The 20708-nt window shown below is 43.4% G+C and overlaps 1 protein-coding gene across 1 annotated transcript in view; it reads left to right on the top strand.

The window, feature by feature from the left end:
• The window catches only part of ARHGEF38 (Rho guanine nucleotide exchange factor 38), a 138191-nt gene that overhangs the window by 43305 nt on the left and 74178 nt on the right, over nt 1-20708 (top strand). Inside the window, exons 2-3 of the mRNA XM_033935741.1 lie at nt 12385-12572; nt 14992-15115. Of these exons, the coding sequence (XP_033791632.1) occupies nt 12385-12572; nt 14992-15115 (312 nt within the window). The remainder of the gene's footprint in view (nt 1-12384; nt 12573-14991; nt 15116-20708) is intronic.

Below are 20708 nucleotides of genomic sequence, written 5' to 3'. Positions count from 1 at the left end.
AATTTGAGACCAATATTGTGACAAGTTATTAAAAAAAAAAAAAAATCATATCAGATAGCTTTCCTGTTGCATTATTGCAGGACCAACAGATATTGGATGGTTTACGTGGAAGTTTTGCAAGTGTTGAAGGAGTCCAATATGCTTTATGTATAATGAAATATGAAGATTGTAATAAAGCTGCGGATAAAGAAGGATGAATAAATTTAGTCCAAAATAAAGTCCATTCAGAGGAAGTTAGAGCTACGTCCAATTCTGTATTCCATTTTAGATTAATTCCAGACTGAGTTTTGGATGCTTGAATGATTTTATAAACAATGGAGGCTGCTTTTAATGAATGAATGCAAAAGAGAAGAACAAATGGAAGTAATATGAGGATATTTGGAGGCGAGTTAACAATGACCATGTACTGTAGACTCCAGTAACAGACGAATCATATTTGTCTCTAAGAACCTAAAAAGGAATTAAAGTATCATTTCCATAAAGTTGAAAAATGACCATATATTTGCTCTGCACCATTCTTTTCTAGATTTACAAGATATTTTACAATTACCGTAAATATAATATTATACCATAATGAAATATTGGATTGGATTGGATTTATTACATCTGATATACCACTAGTACGTGAGTTTACAATACTACTATATTAGAAATGGAGGTTATAAAAATAAAAAAAACAACTAAATACATTAGGGATAGCAGTTACATGTTTACAATCCATCAGAGGGTAGAAGAAAGGAATGGGATCAACAGAGGGCATGAAAGTGCAAATGATGAGAAAAGAGAGGCACGAAGATCAGTAAGCATTAGAGGCATTGCTGTTAATGGTAAATGCTCATTTGTGGACTGTGGAGAGTAATTGCATGGGATTCCATAGTGTTGATGGAACAGAGTTGATTTCAGTTATTTCTGGATGAATCCTTGAAGTATATCCATTATATCTGACCATTTCTGATGTAAAAGATTCATTACAGTTATTTATAGTGCAGGAATTTGCTTTTAAACTTATCCAAGGTAAGGAGAAATTGAAAATGATATTAACTAACAAATCCTTTTCAAAGTAGATCCATCTGGGAGAATCAATATTACCATATTTTATGCTCTATAAGACGCACCTGACCATAAGACGCACCCTAGATTTAAAGGAGGAAAATAAGAAAAAAAAACATTCTGAACCAAATTCTCCCTGCCAGGCTCTGCACCCTGTCCCCCCTTCCTGCTAGGCTCTGTACCCTATCCCCCTTCTTGTGGTCTAGTGGTAGGCAGGGACAAGGCAGGCAGGCCTAGTGGCCTAGTGACAGGCAGGGACCCCCATCCCAAGACAAGCAAGCAGGCAGGCAGGATCCCCCAAAGTGCATAATCTTTCTTCTCTTCTTCACTATCCATGTGTACCATTTCCTCCCTTTCCATTAAGTATCACATCTCTGTATCTTTAATTCTCCCCTTTCCAGCATTATTCCATGTCCCTGTCCCTATGCTCCTTCCTCCTTCAGCATTTGTTCGCTCTGTCTCTTTCCCTCCCCATGATACCAATATTTACAGTAGCTTGTGAGGTTTGAAAGGTTAGATGATATACAGTGTTCCTCCGCAAATTCACAGTTTGCGGTTTCACTCATTCACGGTATTCTTCCTGTACTAAAGTTGGGCTACACCAATCAGGAGCTGTGTGTTAAAGCAGCTCCTGACTGGTGTAGCCCGACTTTAGTACAGGAAGATACATTTGGAGCATATCGCGAGTGATTTCTTTCACTCACCGGCACTCCAGCTGCCCTCTCCTGCCTCCCCAGGCGAAAAACCGTATTCGTGGTTTTCGATATTCACGGGGGTTCCTGGAATGGAGCCCCTGCGAATATTGGGGGAGTACTGTAACTGAAAATCTGGTAGATTTATACCACCTGATGTCTGAGGTAATTTGAGTTTTTGTAGTGCAACCCGTGGGGTAGATTTATTCCATATTAATTTGGAGAGTAGAGTATCTATTCTCTTATAAAGTGTGCTTGGAAAGGAAATAGGGATCATACTGAGAATATAATTAATTTTTGGAGCCAAAACCATTTTTACAGCTTCTGTTCTGTCCCACCATGACAAAAAGAATGGAACCATGAATGAAGGAGCTCAGTAACAACCTTTATAATAGTTTCACTATTGTATTTAACCGCATCTTTGATATAATTGCTGTATCAAATACCCAATGGATATTGTGAAACATTGGGCTCCTTTTACGAAGGTGCGCTAGGGCTTTAACGCACAGAATACCGTGTGCTAAATTGCCCCACACGCTAGCCGCTACCACTTCCTTTTGAGCAGGCGGTAGATTTTCAGCCAGCGCACATTAATCCAATGCGTGCGCTAAAAACGCTAGCACACCTTCGTAAAAGGAGCCCGTAGTGATGCACTACAGTTTTCGTAAGTGGCATTATAATGGATTTTGACTCTATAGCCTGATATCTGCGAAAATGAATTTATACATGAAGAGAGGTGTGGGATAGAGGCCAAAGTAAGATATAATAAAATATCATCTGCATAAATGGATAATTTATACTGATTAGCGTGATTTAGAATACCTTTAATATAAGGGTTGCTTCAAATGGATATAGCTAGGGGTTTCAAGAGCTAAGATAAATAATATTGGAGAAATCCAATTTTTTATTACAGTGGTAGAAGAGTCATCTTCTTTGGTACCCTTGCCTGTGCTGGAACAACCATACACTTTTTTTTTTACTTTTTAATTTTAAATTTTACAAATTTAGGTTTAGTGGAAGTTGTTTTGACAACAGTTTAATGCATACCATAGTATCTATCAAGAAAACTAACTAAACCTTTTGTAAAAAAAATGTTCAATGATCCACACAATCATGCACGTCAAGTTTTTCATGGGTAGAGGAGTATGATCTTGGATTTGGCACTTTTACACTTTCTTAGATTACAAGTTGCTGGAGGACCACTCTTTGCCACCTCCTCCTCCTTCCTCAACACTCAAAGGATTCTGGAACATTTCAGAGAACTGTAATATCAAATATATGACTCTCCTCTTGAAAAGGAAGACCTATTAGAACATAAGAATTGCAATACTGGGACAGATCGAAGGTCCATCAAGCCCAGATCCTGTTTCCAAGAGTTGCCAAGTACCTAGCTAGATCCCAGTAAAACAGATTTTATGCTGCTTATCCTAAGAATATACAGCGGATTTCCTCAAGCCATCTCAATAATGGCCTATGGACTTCCCTTTTAGGAATTTATCCAAACGTTTTTTAAATCCCACTAAGCTAACTGATTTCATGATTAACTGATTTCTCTGGCAACGAATTCCAAAATTTAATTACACATTGTATGAAGAAATATTTTCTCCAGTTTGTTGTAAATCTACTACTTAGCTTCATCGCATGCCCCCAAGAGAACAAGAGGGCATTCGGAAAAGTTGAAAGGGGACAGATTCAGAACGAATGCTAAGAAGTTTTTCTTTACCCAACGTGTGATGGACACCTGGAATGCACTTCCAGAGGTCGTAATAGGGCAGAGTACGGTACTGGGGTTCAAGAAAGGATTGGACAATTTTCTGCTGGAAAAAGGGATACAGGGGTATAGATAGAGGATTACTGCACAGGTCCTGGGCCTGTTGGGCCGCCGTGTGAGTGGACTGCTGGGCACGATGGACCTCAGGTCTGACCTAGTGGAGGCATTGCTTATGTTCTTATGTTCTTATTTTTTGGAAAGAGTAAACAAGCGATTTACATCTATCCTTTCAGCTCCACTCAGTATTTTATACATCTCTGTCATATCACCCCTGAGCCATTTCATCTCCAATCTGAAAAGCCCTAGCCACTTCAGCCTTTCCTCATAGGGAAGTCGTCCAATCCCTTTTATCATTTTCATTGCCCTTCTCTGTACTGGTGTTATCTACCGAAAGCAAGACTAATCAGGTACACAATCATGGCTTTCTCCATGAGAGCAGGAAAGGTAGTGCATGCTCAGAGTAGCTATGAGCTCTGGGAGGGCTGATCTGCCCTAGTGTTTGTTAGATGATGTCACCCTTTCGTGTGACTGATTAATCTTGCTGTCTGTGGAGAACACCTGTTACAGCTAAGCAACTTTGCTTTTCCTGCAGTCAGGAAAATACATTAAATGTACAATATGTAACATGCAGAATTGTTCTTAGACATAAGGGCTTTCACTGTCAGAGAGCAGTCCAGGAAGACAGAAAACACAGGAAAAGATTCCTGTTGCAAAAATTGAAAATTCTGATGGTAATTTTGTAATGTTATTTTCATGTGTATGTGTCCACATACATGCATAAATGACCTCATGTAAGTGAAAGATTCTTTGGGGACCTTCACTGGCCCAATATGCTCCTGCATTCAGGACTGTACCAGTTGGAGCAGACAGGCAGTGTATACCATTTAATTATATCAGTGTCCTGCAAACTTTGTTGAGCCGCGGCACACTAAACGTAATAGCCATGGCTTGAGGAATCCGGAAGTGCATGGGCATCACCCTGAGCCGCCAGTGGGGGTGCCAGCAGGGAAGAGGGCTGGAAAGAAGGAGAGGTGCTTGCACTGGCTGATTGCCTATAAGACATGCCTCTTACCTCAAGAGGCGCATCCTGTAGGCAGTCTTTCCTCCTCCCCAGTGTGGCGCAGCACACCTGAAATCTCAGGAGGCACACAGTTTGCGATACACTGGATTATATCATCCTCTTTGTGGGTTGGCTGCAAATCATTCTATCTATCCTTATATAAGTCAAAGACCCCTAAAGAACGTGCGGATTTTTGGGAAATTATTATGATGAATTTTCAGAAAGAATCTGAGTGTGTTTAATGCTCAGCTGTTGGGCCTATTTAGTTTGGGTCTTCTGTGAAATCTCCATTGAATTGTTGGTGTCAAGTATAAAGTGTGTATGACAATCAGTGGTGTTACCCATTCCCCTGGCTATGTATTCAACTAATGAGTTCAACTAAGGAGCAATGACTTGACCCTTGAAAGGGACAAGAAGAGAGAAGCTTCACAAATGAGCCGGACTAATGAAGGATGCACAGTGGATAAGATAGTTCTTATTGGGAAGAGTGTGTGATGGTGAATCACAGGAAGGAGATGCTGTGTGTTCTAATCTATACAGAAGGGAATAGGCTTGCTCTTGTACACAGGAAATGCCCCAAATGACTGGTTACTATTGAGAGAGATCACAAACACAGATCCAGGAAGAGTGTGGAGTATTATTTAATGCTGTACAATCTCAAGATAGACTACCTCAAAGCAGTAATTGTTTTCCACTTATCTTCAGTAAACAGAATTTGTGTTTGAAGAGACCTCTGTACCAAGGCATTGAAGGTGAATCCCTCCTGGAGAGAACCTGCTCCCTTGGATAAAAGTGTGCATACATTGGAGAGTGGAGAGAACCAGGAGAAATACCATATTTTTCGCTCCATAAGACGCACTTTTTTCCCCAAAAAAATGGGTGGAAATAAAAGTGTGTCTTATGGAGCGAATATACCCCCGTCGCTGTCGCCATATGGTGGTTCTTAAAAGACGCTTTAAGTAGCTGGGGGTCCATGCATGTTGGCTTGATGCTTGTTTATAGTCCTTGTTATTGAATAGTTGTTTTTTATTTTGACTTATTTGGTGTGACGTTGGGGCTCTCAGACGCCGGTGTGAGAGAAAGCCGTTAAGCTCCTTACCTCGCACCGGGCACCTTCTGAGGGAAATGGGGGGAAAGTGAGCGGGGCTTTGAGCGTCACCTCTCCCCCCACCTTCAAGGAGAGCATGCAGCCAGTGCGAATGACCGAATGTGTAATGGGACCAAAAGTGGCGATTGCCAGGCAGGCGATCCCTGGCTGCGAGTAAGTGCTTTGCTGAGGCTCGGCAGTATTATCAATAGTGCGGGCTCAGGTATCAGGCATGGAAGAGTGCAGAGGGGATGAAAACTCCAACCTGCTCATCCCCTGCTCCACCGGGCCCCGCAGCTTGACGCTGCCGTCTGGCAGTGGCTCAGCTGGGACAAGAATCCTAAAACAAGAGCTCAGATTGAAAATTTGCTTCAGATCGCTTATGTCATAGGTTGAACAGCAGGACTCCACTCTGCCATGGGAGAAGGATTTAGCTGCATTAATGACCTCACAGTGATACAATCAACACAGGGGATGTGTCGGTATCTTGAAAAAAGTTTTTTTAGATCTCAGACAGAGAGGTCTTGTTGTTGGTTATGATACACAAAGTCAACTAGTAACTGCAGCAGTAAGAGACTTGCCCTGTACCCTGTTCTGGCCTAACACTAGACCACCAGAGGGAGGACAGGGTACAGGGCAGGGCGGGGGGACAGGGTGCAGAGCCTGGCAGAGAGTCAGGGTGCTGGGTGCAGAGCTTGGCAGGGAGTCAGGGTGCTGGGTGCAGAGCCTGGTATATATTAGCACCTAATTTGATTCAGAATGGGTTTTTTTTCTTGTTTTCCTCCTCTAAATCTAGGGTGCATCTTATGGTCAGGTGCATCTTATGGAGCAAAAAATACGGTAACTATTCTGTGGGGGCCTTGGGGTCAAGGCTGGTCATAGCATTACACAAGCATAGGACAGATATCCATATCTGCAAGGCAGACGCAATTTCTACCACAAGATTTGCGAGCATTCATGCAGTCTTGGAATATCATAGCTCAGGTTGAGGGTGTTTCTGCTTTGACCCATAGCGCTCCTTTGGAGGAATGTTATTACAGAGTGCTGTACTAGGCGTACTTAACACAACAACAATTATATTTCTGTGGGGGGCCATCCCCCATGTTGTGCATAAAGTGCAGGAGGGAAGAAGGGACTTTTGGACATATACTCTGGTAGTGTTGTCATAGCCAACTGTGTTGGTTGGAGATATTACAGTTTGTGTGTACTATATTACAGATTGATATCCAAGGCGCTTCAGAACAACTAATGTTGGATATACCTATGGCCCTATGGATCAGGGGGCTAGATTATTGTGTCATAAAATGTGTCTGGTGGCCTGAAAGAATGTCTTGAAATGCTTTACTTAGAGTGATCCTCCTGGTTATTGGCATGCTGATTTGCATTGGTGGGACTGTTGAGAAGCTAGAGATGCCTAAGGATCCAGGAAAGGTCATCTGCACATTTTGAAAGTTTGGGATCCGTATATGGGGGATTTTGCATCAGAGAGGGCGAAGCCTCTTGTTGAATGAGTTGTGACTGTTGGTGTTGGGTGAGAGGTCTGTTTGGGAGGGAGGGAGGGGTTTAGGGGACCTTGGGGTGGGAGGGGAGATGAGGGTATGTCTCTCAGTTTGGATTGTTTGTTGGTGGAATGACGGCTAAATGGTCCTGCTTTTTTGTGACTTTGTTCAATTGTGAGGGATGGGATGTTCTAGTCTTGACTTGGAACCTTGGGTTGGGGAGGGATTCATTCTGTACTGCCGGCTGATCATTTTTGTTTGTTTTGTGGATTTCTGTTACTTCATCAGCACCTGCTATTCTATTTTGCTCATAGAGTCCTGGGACTATAAGAAACCAGGACCCTGGATTATTTATTTGTTTGTTGAAGCCTGTAGCTGATTGTACTTTTCTTTTTTGTTTGAAAGAATATGGGGGGGAGGTCGGGGGTGTTCAATTGTTCTTTTTTTTTTAATGATTGGACATTAAGGGCTGGATTTTGTATAGGACGCCCAGTTTCAGCAGCTGCCTAAGCAGCTTTTGAGAATTGCACACGGGCATCCTATATAGAATCGTGTCTGTCCAGAAGGACAGACCCCTAACCCCTTATAGCCATCCTGATTCTCTAACCGGCGTCCATCTCCCTGCAGCGATCAGTTTAGCAGCTGCAGCCAGGAACCGTCCCCCCAAGAAGTTGGTCGACAGGAGGGATGCTGCCAACTTCTTCCGGCTGTCACCCCTGAACCCCTCCCCCAACTATCCTTAGCAGGAGGGTTGCCCAATCCCTCCTGCCACAAATCCTAAAATAATCCCTGGCAGAAGGGATGCTCAGTCTCTCCTGCTGAACCCCCCCCCCCTGAAGATCAACGGCAGGAGGGATGCCCAGACTCTCCTGCTGGAAGGTGGCGACAGGAGGAATTGGGTACTCCTTCCAAGGACATTTGGGGAGAGGGGTTCCAGCAGGAGGGACTGGGCATGCCTCGGGGTGTTTTGTTTTTTTTACGTGCATCCCAATTGGTTGGTTAGACAACTGCCTACCACTGCCTACAATCAGGACGCCGTTTAAAGAATTTGCTCCTTATTATTGTTTTCTCTGTAGCTCCACTTTTGATGTATACTTTTGTGGTTGATATGCTTGCTGTTGTTTTGAGGTTGTCTGTTGTCATCAATAAAAATAATTTGATCACTAAATATGTATTTGACAAACAGAGCTTCTAAAACAAGGTTGGGTAACTCCAGTCCTCGAGGGCCGGAATCCAGTCGGGTTTTCAGTATTTCCCCACTGAATATGCATGAGATCTATTTGCATGCACTGCTTTCAATGCATATTCAGTAGGGAAATCCTGAATTCCGGCCCTCAAGGACCGGAGTTGCCCACCCCTGTTCTAAAATAACATCTTTAGAGTTTATTGTATAAAAATATTTTTTTTTTTAACTTTCTTATATCAATGGGGGAAAAACTCAGTACACTGAACTTTAATTTTATATTAGTTATTCCCTCTAATAACAAATGCAACAGTAAAATAAGCTCACTGGGTGGAATTAATTGCTCTCCAATCTCCTTTCAGTATGTACACAAGCAATAATGAATCTTGAGTAAATGTGCTTTGGCTGCCTTGTGAGAACATAATGTGAATGCTCCATTAATCATCTTGATGTTCTGTTCTAGTTCTCATATTTATACAGTATATGGATTATGAGACAGCACTGATACAGGACATTTTTCTTGAATTACTATGTACGAGTATATAATATACTATATTTCTCTACACGCTGTATGCGTACCCTTGTGGGTACACAGGCCACTTGGGGGTACGTGGCTTGGCCGCTGATATGAATATTCCCTGCCCGCCCATCCGTCAAAGCTGCACTGCTACCGGCGGGGATCCCTCCTCGCTGCCCGCCCCATCCGCTGAAGCCACTGCTGGGGATCCCTGCCCGCCCCCCCTCCCGAAGCCTACCCACAGGGCTTCCCTCTGAAAGCTTTCCGGGCCAGCAGTGGGGGGAAGGGGGAGGTTCCCAGTTACCTCCTTGCCACACTTACTCCTTCTGCCTTCAGCAGCTTGTTGGGGGAATGCACAACCAGCAGCGGTTCACATGCTGCACATAGCTAACCCAGAAACCTTCTCTCCGATGTCGCTAACTATCTTTATGGGACAAAGGGAGAAAGGGGGGGAAGGAGCACGGGGCATTGGAGGGGCATGATTCTGGGACAATGGCTAGAAGGCAGGGAGGGGGAAAGGGCACAAACTCAACTCAGAAGGAAGGGAGGTGGCAAAAACATGGGACATATAAGGGAGGGAGGAATGGGGCACTAACTTGGGACATAGGATGGCGGGAATAGAAAGGGAGAATTGTTGGGCATGAGTATGTGAGTAAAAGGGAAAGAGAGGGTGGCACATGGGGAAAGGAAGAAAGAGGAAAATTGGGCAGAGAGAGAGGAGAGAGGTAGAGATGCATGGGGAAGAGAAGGATGAGAGAAAGAAATGATGGATATGGTGGTAGAGAGGACAGATTGAAGGGGATGCAAGGGGGAGGAATATTGGAGACAGTGTTGAAGAGAGAGATGTGGCATGGTGCTGGAGAGAAGTGATAGAAGGAGAAATGGGACTGGTGGGCAGTGGTAAAAAATGCTGTACATGATCCAGGGGATGAGAGAGGGAGAAATGTTGGATTCAAGGAGGGACAGAGAGAATGAGATGTTGGTTGGGGAAGGGAATGAGGTCCAGAGGAGAGGAAGCATGCAGGAGGCAGAAAGAAAGAAATATTGGATGCACAGTCAGAAGGAAGTGCAACCAGAGCCTCATGAAATCACCAGCCAACAAAGGTAGGAAAAATGATTATTTTCAATTTAGTGATCGAAATATGTCCGTTTTGAGAATTTATATCTGCTGTCTATATTTTGCACTATATTTTTCTGTTTCTCTGTAGTTGTTACTGAGATGACATTGCATATTTTAAAGTCATCTGCCTTCTTTTAAAAAAAAACCCAAATATAAATGATAGTTAACATTTTCTGTGCATACAGTGTACTTTTGTTTTTTTAAAAAAATTTTATGGTTACCAATATGTATTAATAAAATATTGTGTGTATATGAAAAATGGATAGAAGAAATTGCATTACAATTAGTATATTATTATGGGGGTGGGGTCAGGGGCAGAGCTTGTGCAGGGGTACTCGCTTGATATTTGTTAGACTTTAGGGGGTACTTGGCTTGAAGTAATTGAGACACACTGGTATATACTATGTTTTGAAAATGGGCATGTTTGATACTGGATTTTTGTGTATCTTCTGCAAAACATCCAAACTCAGATTTGGGCATCATATCAAAAATGCCGCTCTATATCTTTCTGCAAATTTGTCCCAACCCACCCCCCTCCTTTTACTAAGCCACGGTAGAGGTTTCTACCATGGCTCAGAGTGCTAAATGCTCCGACACTGTTCCAGTGCTCAAAGGAATTCTGTGAGCATCGGAATAGAATCAGAGTATTTAGCGCTCCGGGCCGTGATAGATGTGGGGCAATTTTGTGTGGACTGATCTTGGGGGAATTTAGATCGGTGGGGATCAGGGGGCATGATCTTGGTGTGCTCTGGATTGAGAATATCATAGATTCTGACTTGGGGGAACTGATAAGAGGAAGAGATGGCAGGGGGAGTGTTCCACTAAAGCAATTCAGTGTGGTTGGTATAATAATAATACTATTATTATTCTGAGAGGACTCGCATCATGTTATCTGCAGTAGCAGACAGTATAGAACCATGCTATATGCCATTGTAGGGAATTCAGTGGGGTGCAGTAAGTGTCTTCCCTGTGTGGTACATTCAGGGCATGCTTCCTATTTTTACTGCACACATCCTCCACTTTTATCACACATGCCTCTCCTCTCCCCCTGCATTTACCACACAAGCTTTGCACTTACTAGAGCTTACGTTTTGCACTGAAGATGCAGAAAGTACAAATATTTACTGCCTGATAGTGAAAGAGGCCTGTGTATTGTACTTTGGGTGGAGTTCTGGATTAGAGAGTTGCGCGGGGACAGAAATCCCACCCATCCCCGCCAGGATCCTCTCCGTCCCCACCCGGATCCTCTCCATCCCCATCAGGATCCTCTCTGTCCCCACCCATCCCCGCAAGGAATTACCTCTATCCCCATAAAAAGCAGCAATTACTTCTGACAGGATCATCAATTCCACAGTTTCTTTTGTGTTTGCACTGCTGTTTTCCTTGTGGAATCTCTTTGGTGGAACCCTTTTTTTCTTTTCTGTTCAGGTAATTAACTTATAAACCCCCTCTTTTACAAAGGCTGACGTGTCCATTATATTATATGGACGAACCCTGCTTCCAAAGCCTTCCATCCCCGTGGGAGTCCCATTGGCTAGAGGGGGGTCCCCGTGGGAATCCCATGGGCCAGAAGGGGGGTCCCCGTGGGAGTCCCATGGGTTAGGGGAGATTCCTGCAGGACCCATGGGATTCCCGCGATCACCGTTCCCGTTTAGACCTCTATTCTGGATCTCTGGATCAGCTCTTGCCTTTATCTTTTTGAATTTGTGTTGGTGGAATTTGATATTAGGTTTGAAGTCCACATGTAGATGCAGTTTTCTTGAGTGATGAGGTATTTTTTGAATTTCTCTCTCTCTCTTTTTTTTTTTTTTTTAGGGTTCTTATCCCAAAAGAAAGTTTAACTTCTTTTTAGTAGTTACTCCTGTCTGTGTTTCTACCATGAATGGGTTGTTTCTGGGATTGATATACTTCTTATGCTATATCGTATACCATTTGTTTTGTGGTTATTCCTATGTGGATAAGTCTGATCATTTTTTATAGATACTCACTCCTCCACCTCCACTACCACCACTTTTTTTATATGTCACATATTTTTATATTTTTTCCCCTATCTTTATTTTTTTTTGTTTTGGGGGAGGGGGAGAATGCAGTTTTGAAGGTTTTTCTTCAGCCCTCAACCAGCATGTCAGACAGAAATTTACAGAGCTGTTGTCCTGGGGAATGGGTAGAGCAAAAAAAAAAAATGGTGGTAAAAATAGTATAATTAATATATCAGAATCATGTGAGGGTATGCATTCTTATCCCCTGAATATTCCCGAAGTTTGTATTTCATCTCTCCAGGCTGTACTTTGTAATAAGGACTGTGCCTGTGATGTAGATAGCAGACAGTAAAAGAAAGAGATGCAATTGGTGCATTGCAGTATTTACTCTCTTATTGTGTGATTTTTCCTTTAATATATATACAGAGAAGATGGCACCACATGCTGAATCCTCAGCACCTACCAGCCCAACCCAAGAACCTGAAGAACTGCAGAGGAGAAGGATGGCCAAGAGGTCAAAGATCATTGGAGAACTGGTGCAGACGGAAAAAGACTATCTGAAAGACCTAGAGCTCTGCATTAGGGAAGTGGTTCAGCCCCTGAGAAACAAGCAGGTAAGGAGGAGCTGAAGCTGGTGCCACCTCCTCTTCTGGCAGCCAGATCATTAAGCACTAATTCCAAGCTGATAGGTACTTGAATAGGTGTCATGTGATAGGATGGGGCTTATTTTAATAGGTATGGGAAATTGTGTCCTTGCTTCTTTCTGCAAAATTATATTTAGCTATTATGCATTGAATTTAGCTCATGCCTTTCTCACAGTCCAATGCTAAGAAATTAATGCAGACGCTAAAAGCAATTAGTGCTGGCGTTAGTATGCTGCCCGATGCTCTAATTGTTTCAGCATAGTCACTGAAAAACATTAGCGCAGACTGCATTTAAATGCATTTATAGGGTGATTTAAGATGATAAGATATTTTGGAACGGCATGTTTCACCAGAGACCAAAGTTCATGACCAAAGATTGGCTCCTAAATCTCTTATGGGCTGAGCATGAGAATGCCGTGGGGAGAAGTTGCAGTTGTATTGGTTACCACTGTAGCAGAGACTTTCTTACCAGGCAGGAGAAACATCAAATATGAACTTTACCAAAGAGAACTAAGCCCTGCTTCAGGCCCTGATGCTCAAATGCTTGCCTTGCAAGTAAGACTGGATATAGCCAGTCTTACTCTAAGGTGATTAAATATCCCGTGTCAGTTCTCAAAGAAAAAAAACATGCTGTCAGGCATGTTTACCCCAGACAAAAATAATATCAGGTCCGGAGCAGAGTTAGAAGGATCTAACTACCAAATAAGGGAAAGTTAGGCTCTACCCAGTACATCCCAGAATGTACCATGCAGAGCGACACCATTTTGATGATGCCACCCAGGAGAGAAAAGGAAAGGATGCCTATTTCCTGCTCCCTTCTAGCAAAGATATGTCAGGCTATGTGTGTGTGTGGGGGGGGAGGGGGGCAGGTTAACCTAGGCCACCAGGGAAGATTCCATTGGAGAAGGGGTTCTGTCCTGGACTACCAGGGTTATTGTCTAGGTTTGGGGGTCAGGGTTTTTAGGATCCACTGGACCACCAGGGCTAATTTATGTATTGCATAGTGTCAACACACATACTGCACACACATACTGCATTGTAAAGATGTCCACACACATACTGCATTGTAAAGATCAGCGTTTACATGCGTAAATGCTACTACGGTATTTATACATGTAAATGAAGCACAGCCCTTCCAATATGGCCTCCTAAATATAAAAGATTTATTTGCCAGAAAACCTTATTTAAGCAAAACAAAACACTAACTGATATTGAGACTGTGGGAGGCAGCCCAGCTACCTCCCATGGTCTGCGTTGATCCTGGATATTCAATGCTAGTGCCATTGTTGGCCACTGGCATTGAATATCTGGGTCAAAGTTTGCTGCTGTGGACTTAGCTGGCCAAACCAATATTCAGTAACTGTCCAAAGACCTAGCGGCCAAAAATAGACCTGCCTTTTAGGTGGGTCTTCTAGCTGCTAGCATTAGCCAGCCAACTGTTGAATATTGGTGGTGACTGGCTGTGTCACGTGACATAGCTGATCACCAGCCATTCCAGCGAACTGGATATTGTGCAGGAGAGCAGGCTTTAATTTTTACTTTTAAATGCAAGCATCAAGAGGGATCTTCAAAAATTTTCTGCACTTTTATTTTTTTAAACACTTTATTAAATATATCAAAAGCAAATTACATCACTTTTCCACATAATCACCCTGTTTTGCAATACATTTTTCCCAGCGTCTTACTAGCACGCTCTCTTACCATTCCTCCCACTCCAACCATTTCCCGTGAAAATATGAAAGTGTGGAAACTTTTCGAAAAACCCTCTTAGGTAAAAGTGGTAAATACTGGTGAAATTACAAGTATTTCAGTAAAGTAAAAGTAAAAAGTGTTTTACTTAAGTACAATAATTAGTTATATTTACCTAAGCCTCCTTGTATCAAGCTGCGTAAGGGTTTTTTTAATCGCAAACCACTGCGGTAAAATTTCCGATGCAAATAGAATTATATTGAACATCTGATTACATTTTTCCTTCCTGGTTATATAGGGGACTCAGAAAACAAGTAAACAATGCAGTGGACTAAATTTACTAAAATACATTACCCCATTAGCACATGCTAATATAGTTGACGTGTTATTAGTAAATAGGCTTCATTGCTCATATAATAAGGGGCTTGTGGTAAATAATTTGTGTTAAGACATGTAAGCTCAAACTAACTCTGTTGCGCATTTTAGAAAATCTAGCCCAATATGTTATCCAGTCATTTTGCAGAGGGATGCGTGAGATACTGAATTTTGTTTTCTATCAAATCATCCAAGATCTATATGAGTGTAATTATTTATCCTGTGCACAAAGAGTGTTTTGTGGACTATTAACCTCAAGAGGATGACCATGCAGCCTGCCTGAGGCACTGATCAGCTTTCATTTGTTCATTGTTCATTTCTACAGATTGAGGGGCTTGACGTGGATGTTTTGTTTAGCAATATTGAGTCTGTCAGTCAGATTTCAGCCAAGTTGCTGTCACTGTTGGAAGAAGCCACAACAGATGTGGAACCAGACATGCAAGTAATTGGTAGGTTTATTGCCTTGTCAACTTCTAGAAAGATATATGGTAACAATGCTACTGTAATACCTCCTTAGGCCTGCCAGTCCCTCCCACACAACAGCATTTTTGTTTTAAGTTATAGAAACATACTACTTTACAAGAGAATCAGGAATTCAAATCCCCAAATTGTAAATACGCTCATAAAAAGCTTTTCTTCAGTTCACTGTTGAGATGATAATGCCACAGTGCTGCTGCATATTTTAACTCAGGCCCCGATGTTCTAAACTTACCGTTAAAATCCAGTTGGTCGTTGTAGTGCCGGTACATTTTCTGATTTCAAAAAGATGAGTGATGCTGCAAAAACTTTGCATGCAAATGAGCTCTGTGGAGGTCTACAGAAAATCCATCAGATCAGTCATTGGAGAAAGCAACTGACAAGTGCACAGAATAGTCCATGGAAAGATGCATAAATGTGTGCATGCGCCAGGAAATGCTACATCATAGGAACACATGAGCATCAATCATAGGCCATGCCTTATTATAGCATATCATGGGTGCACACCATAAGTGTCTGTTGATGCCATAGGCAGAGGGGAGGGACAGAGAACTCTCAGCAAACCATGCAAATGTTTTTTTCTACACTGCTTCTGCAGACATACGTATATGTTGCCCCCGTATTTTTTGAACTTCCACCTCTCATTCAGTTGGCAGCCCCAGACCTGCCGGTATATGCTTTAAAAGAACTCGCATGAGATACACTTTTAAGACATGCATATATGGCACCCCCCCCTATCAAGTATGATAAATGTATCATCTCTCATGCAATCGGCAGCCCAGATCTGCCAGTGTACATGCGTCTGAGATGTGCTTTAAACACACGTGGCTCAATGCTGCCGGCACCTCCAGACCCGCCAATAATTTTGGAGCGTTAAAGGTCAGCGCTTCATTTCATGCATCACTGGGCAATGTCTGGGCATTGCCCAGAGTGCTCATTTTAATATTAATGACCTCGTTGTACTGTATTTACATAGTATTATTGGAGATTGCTACGAAGTACAGTAAAGACCACGTAGAGCCAACACCAGTTAGAACTGGTTTAGATTGATCGTTAAAGACTTGGTAAGTTTAGAACATCAGGGCCTCAGTTTTTAACAGGCATTTATTTCATCCTATACCTCTGGGAAAAGTCTATGTTAAGAGCCTATCTAGCTTCTATTTGCATGTGTTGCCTGCAATTTGAGTTGCTGTTCCTTCAGGCCTTCATCTAAAGTTCTGATTTAAGATGATAGATATTTTGGAACTGCATGTTTCATTAGAGCCCAAAGTTCATGACCAAAGATTGGCTCTTAAATCTCATACGGGCTGAGGTAAAGTTGGGGAGAGGTTGCAGTTATATTGGTAACCACGCTAGCAGAGACTTTCTTACCAGGCAGGAGAAACATCAAATATGAACTTTAGCAAAGACTAAGCCCTGCTTCAGCCTCAGGCCCCAATGCTCAAATGCTTGCCTTGTAAGTAAGACTGGATATAGCCAGTCTTACTTAAAGACAGCTCAGCCTCTAATGCTCAAAAGAGTTTTTGGAGGGCTTTTACCAATTGTGGTAGCAGCCACCACGAACCTTACACAAATGCATTACAGGCAATTTATTAGTCTTGAAATGAGCCCTCTTTGCAATGCACACAAGGGAATGTCCACCTCTTACAGTGCCAAATTTTCTGGCAGGTCTGTTTGAGCGTGTGTTGTGTGAGTGTATGTCCCATGCCTATGGTCAGAACGCAGCTGTTAGGTGCGGGAGACATGCTCACACAACACACGCACAACAGCTGTGTCCATATCACTTGTGAAAACAACAATAAAAACACAAAAAATAAACTTGCTTGCAACTTTGGCAGTTCAGGAACTGTACTGAGCCTATGCATAAGACATGTGCCTACTACTTAGCTGTTCTACGCATGTGCAAGGCACAGTACCCCTCCCCCCTCCTCCAGGATACCACATATAGCGTGTATACTCCCCCCTCCATATTCACAGGTTCGGCACTCGAGACTTTGATTATTCACAGTTTTTATCCCCCTACTGGTTGTCACTACAACTTACTTTTTAAAGCCTCCACAACTTACTTAGGGCCGACTCTGACCTCCCCCACCTCCCGAACACCTCCACAACTTACTTAGGGCTCCCCCACCTTCCTCCCACCTCCTAAACACCTCCAAAACTTACTTAGGGCTAGATTCACTAACGGCAAGGATCGGATCCGATCCATGGCCAGGGGGCTGATTCACAAATTGCCCTCATGCAAATGAAGGCGATCGGAATCACGCCCTCAACTGACTGCTCGGATCGCTGAATAGACCATCTGTAGATGGTCTGCACATGCTTAAAGAGCAGCAACCTTTTTTTTTTATTTTTTTAACTTTTTATAGCGAGCCCGTGGGTTTAACCCACTTTAAACCCATGGGTTAAAACCACAGCTCGCACTGCGGGGGAAGGCTGGGGCAGAAGCAGGGTAGCACTGTGCGGCATTTACTCGTAACTCCAGAGTCGGGGAGGCAGAGAATAGGTCGCAGCAAAGAGCAGGAGAGTGGGGGGAGGCAGAGAGAGAGTCGGGGGAGGCAGAGAGCAGATCGTGGTAGAGAGCAGGAGAGCCGGGGAGGCAGAGAGAGAGTCGGGGAGGCAGAGAGCAGATTGGGGCAGAGAGTAGGAGATCAGAGCAAGAGATCATAGCAAAGAGCAGGAGATCGGGGCAGAGAAGCAGAACAGAGAGCAGGGCGGCAGAAGGCAGGGCAGTCAGAAAGGACCTGAACGACCTGTCATCAGCAGTCGCTTATTTTTGGATCGGTCAGCCCAGTCGGTGTCCCTCATTTTTTTTAGTGAATCGCTGCCTGCCTACATTTGAATGCCATTCCCTCTCTTTTGCATGCACGGATCGGAAGATGATCAGGACAGAGGTTAGTGAATCGGGTCGGAGGGATATCGGGTCACAAAGGGGTCGCTAAGTGATCGGAACTTGATCGGTGGGCATAGTGAATCTAGCCCTTAGGGCTGACTCTGACCCACCCCCACCTCCCTCCCGCCACAACTTACTTAGAGCCGACTGATCCACCCCCGCCTCCCTCCCACCTCTTGGACCTCTCCACAACTTACTTTTTAAACTCCAGTGGTCTAGCAGTGAAGCGGAGCAGGAGTGATCTTCCTACACTCCTGCCCCTTGCAGAGCCGCAAATATAAATGGCTGACGTGAGTTCTCGCTACAGTATATTCTGTGGAGATGTTCCCAGGTTGTAATTTAGGGTGAGGTCTGTGATAATTCTGGGAATATTTCCACTGAGTGCACTTCCTGTGCATGTACTGTTACCTGGTATTTTCAAAATTATTCATTTATTTTTTTTTTGGAGGGGGGTAGTACCCATTAAAAAATAATCAGAAGTCTCTGTAGGTAGTTTTTCCTTTAGACAACTTTCAAACTGACTGTCAGCGCTGTCAAAGGGGCTGTCTTTTTAAGAGGGAGGTTTTAGTATATACCCAAGCCCCTCCCAATTCTGCCTCCAGCCACACCTCTTAGCTTCATCACCTTGTATAACTCAGTCCCACAGTCATTTCAGAAAGTATCTTATTTTTTACCAGTGAACACAGTCGATGAGAACTACAAATAACTGTTTCCCCTATTCTTCTCCTCTTAACTCTTCTTTTAGCATAACTTTTCTATCAGTCACCATCTTGGTTAGAGTTACCGTATGGCTCCAGAAAAAAGAGGATGGATTGCGATATCCGGGTTTTATTTCCATTGAAAGCAATAGAAATAAAACCCGGAAGTCTCAATCCATCTTCCTTTTTCTGGAGCCATATGGTAACCCTAGTCTTGGCTCCAGGCCCTCCATATGTGGCCGGAGCTCTTTGCAGAGAGAGGAAGCTTTCTGGGGTGGGGCTGGAGGGTGGAATGGGGTGGAACTAGAGGTGGAACCGAGCAGGGCTGAAGGCAGAACAGGGGTGGGGCTGGAGGCAGAATGAGACAGGGTTATGTGTCTGGGTTTTTTTTTCTTTTAAATATGGTAACCCTATAACAACATCTCTCCCTCTCCCGGTGATGGTGGGGTCTCCTAGATGCACCCTTCCCCCTACCTACCTCTTCAAGTCTTCACTGGCAGTGAGCAAGAACTTCTCCTCAATGGTCATGCTAGCTTCAGCCCTCTTTCTGATGTCACTTCCTGTGCACAGGATCAGGAAGTGATGTCCAAGCGAAGTCTCAGCCAACACGAGCAACGAGTAGGAGACTCTGCTTACTGCGGGCAAAGACTAGAAGCACAGAAGGGAAGAGTGCATCTAAGAAACCCCGCACATTGCACTGGGGCGCATGATGCAGCAATATTGGGTGCCTCTGCCCTAGGCGCAAATTTCCCTCACTACACAACTGATTGCAAATATTACATTAAGTGAAAAATATTGTCTCATATTTGCTGTAAATGAACTGCAGTGTACCTTCATGTAGAAACCCCTAATCTTTATCCTTTTTGAAAGCATAAACAATTGAGTCACGTTTACTCATTTCCCTCCATTCGGGATTTTATAGACCTCTGTCATATATCCCCGCAGCCATCTCTTCTCCAAACTGAAGAGCCCTAGCCTCTATAGCCTTTCCTCTTATGAGAGTCCTTCCATTCTCATAATTATTTTGCTCATTCTTCTCTGTACCTTTTCCAGTTCCCCTTTGTTTTGAGATGCTGCAACCAGAATTGCATATAATCCTCAAGGTGTGGTCTCACTATCGTGTCATACAGAAGCTTTTCAGCTTCTCAGTGATATCAAAGAGCAACTGCAATCAAAGAAAACCAATAGGTTCTGACAGGTACACCAACACAAAAAATCATCAACGCATATTTTAAACTGCATTTTATAGGATTTTTATGAGATGACCATGATTGTTGAATTTAATTTTCAGAATTTTGGGGAGAATCTGCAGGCTAGGGCCCCACTCTGCCCCCAGCTCCGCCCTATTCCACGCCCAGCCTTGCCCTATTCCACCTCTGCCTCATTCCATCCCCACCCTACCCTCACACAAACCTTCCCGAGCTCAGTACCGCATATGCGCATGCCATGGATGTCAACGCAATGATGTCACATGCATGCATATGATATCATCATGACGACGTACGTACATGCACAGATACTCTCTAGATGGGGCCCTGAGGTTGGGGACTTCCAAAACCCAGACAAACTGCCAGGTTTTGGAAATCCCTCTAAAAAGAGGACACGTCTGGTTTTCCTGGTCAGGTGGAACAGTCCTTTTGTAAAATAAGCATCAGTGTGAAGCTGAAGGGCTGATTCAGTTAGGGGCTATTTTATTCACAATCCATTTGACGGAGCGGCTGCTCCCCATGCATCCCACATAGCTACTCCTCTGCTATTTACCCTTGAATGTCTGGTGTCTTTACCTTTAAATTAGCTCTGGGTCACTGGTGTTGCTCCCACACAGTCATGTTGCAATGAACCTCCGAAGAAATACTAAGATCACTCCAAATATGCATAGCCTAGTTTTAATAGGTGCCTGGAGCAGATGGTGCCGACACTTTTCTGGAAAGCAGAGCAAATAAGACTTTGAAGAATATGAATGAGCAAGCGTGT

This window comes from Geotrypetes seraphini, chromosome 1 (assembly GCF_902459505.1).
Source record: "Geotrypetes seraphini chromosome 1, aGeoSer1.1, whole genome shotgun sequence".
NCBI classification, from domain to species: Eukaryota; Metazoa; Chordata; class Amphibia; order Gymnophiona; family Dermophiidae; genus Geotrypetes; species Geotrypetes seraphini.
This window is presented reverse-complemented; position numbering and strand designations above follow the sequence as displayed.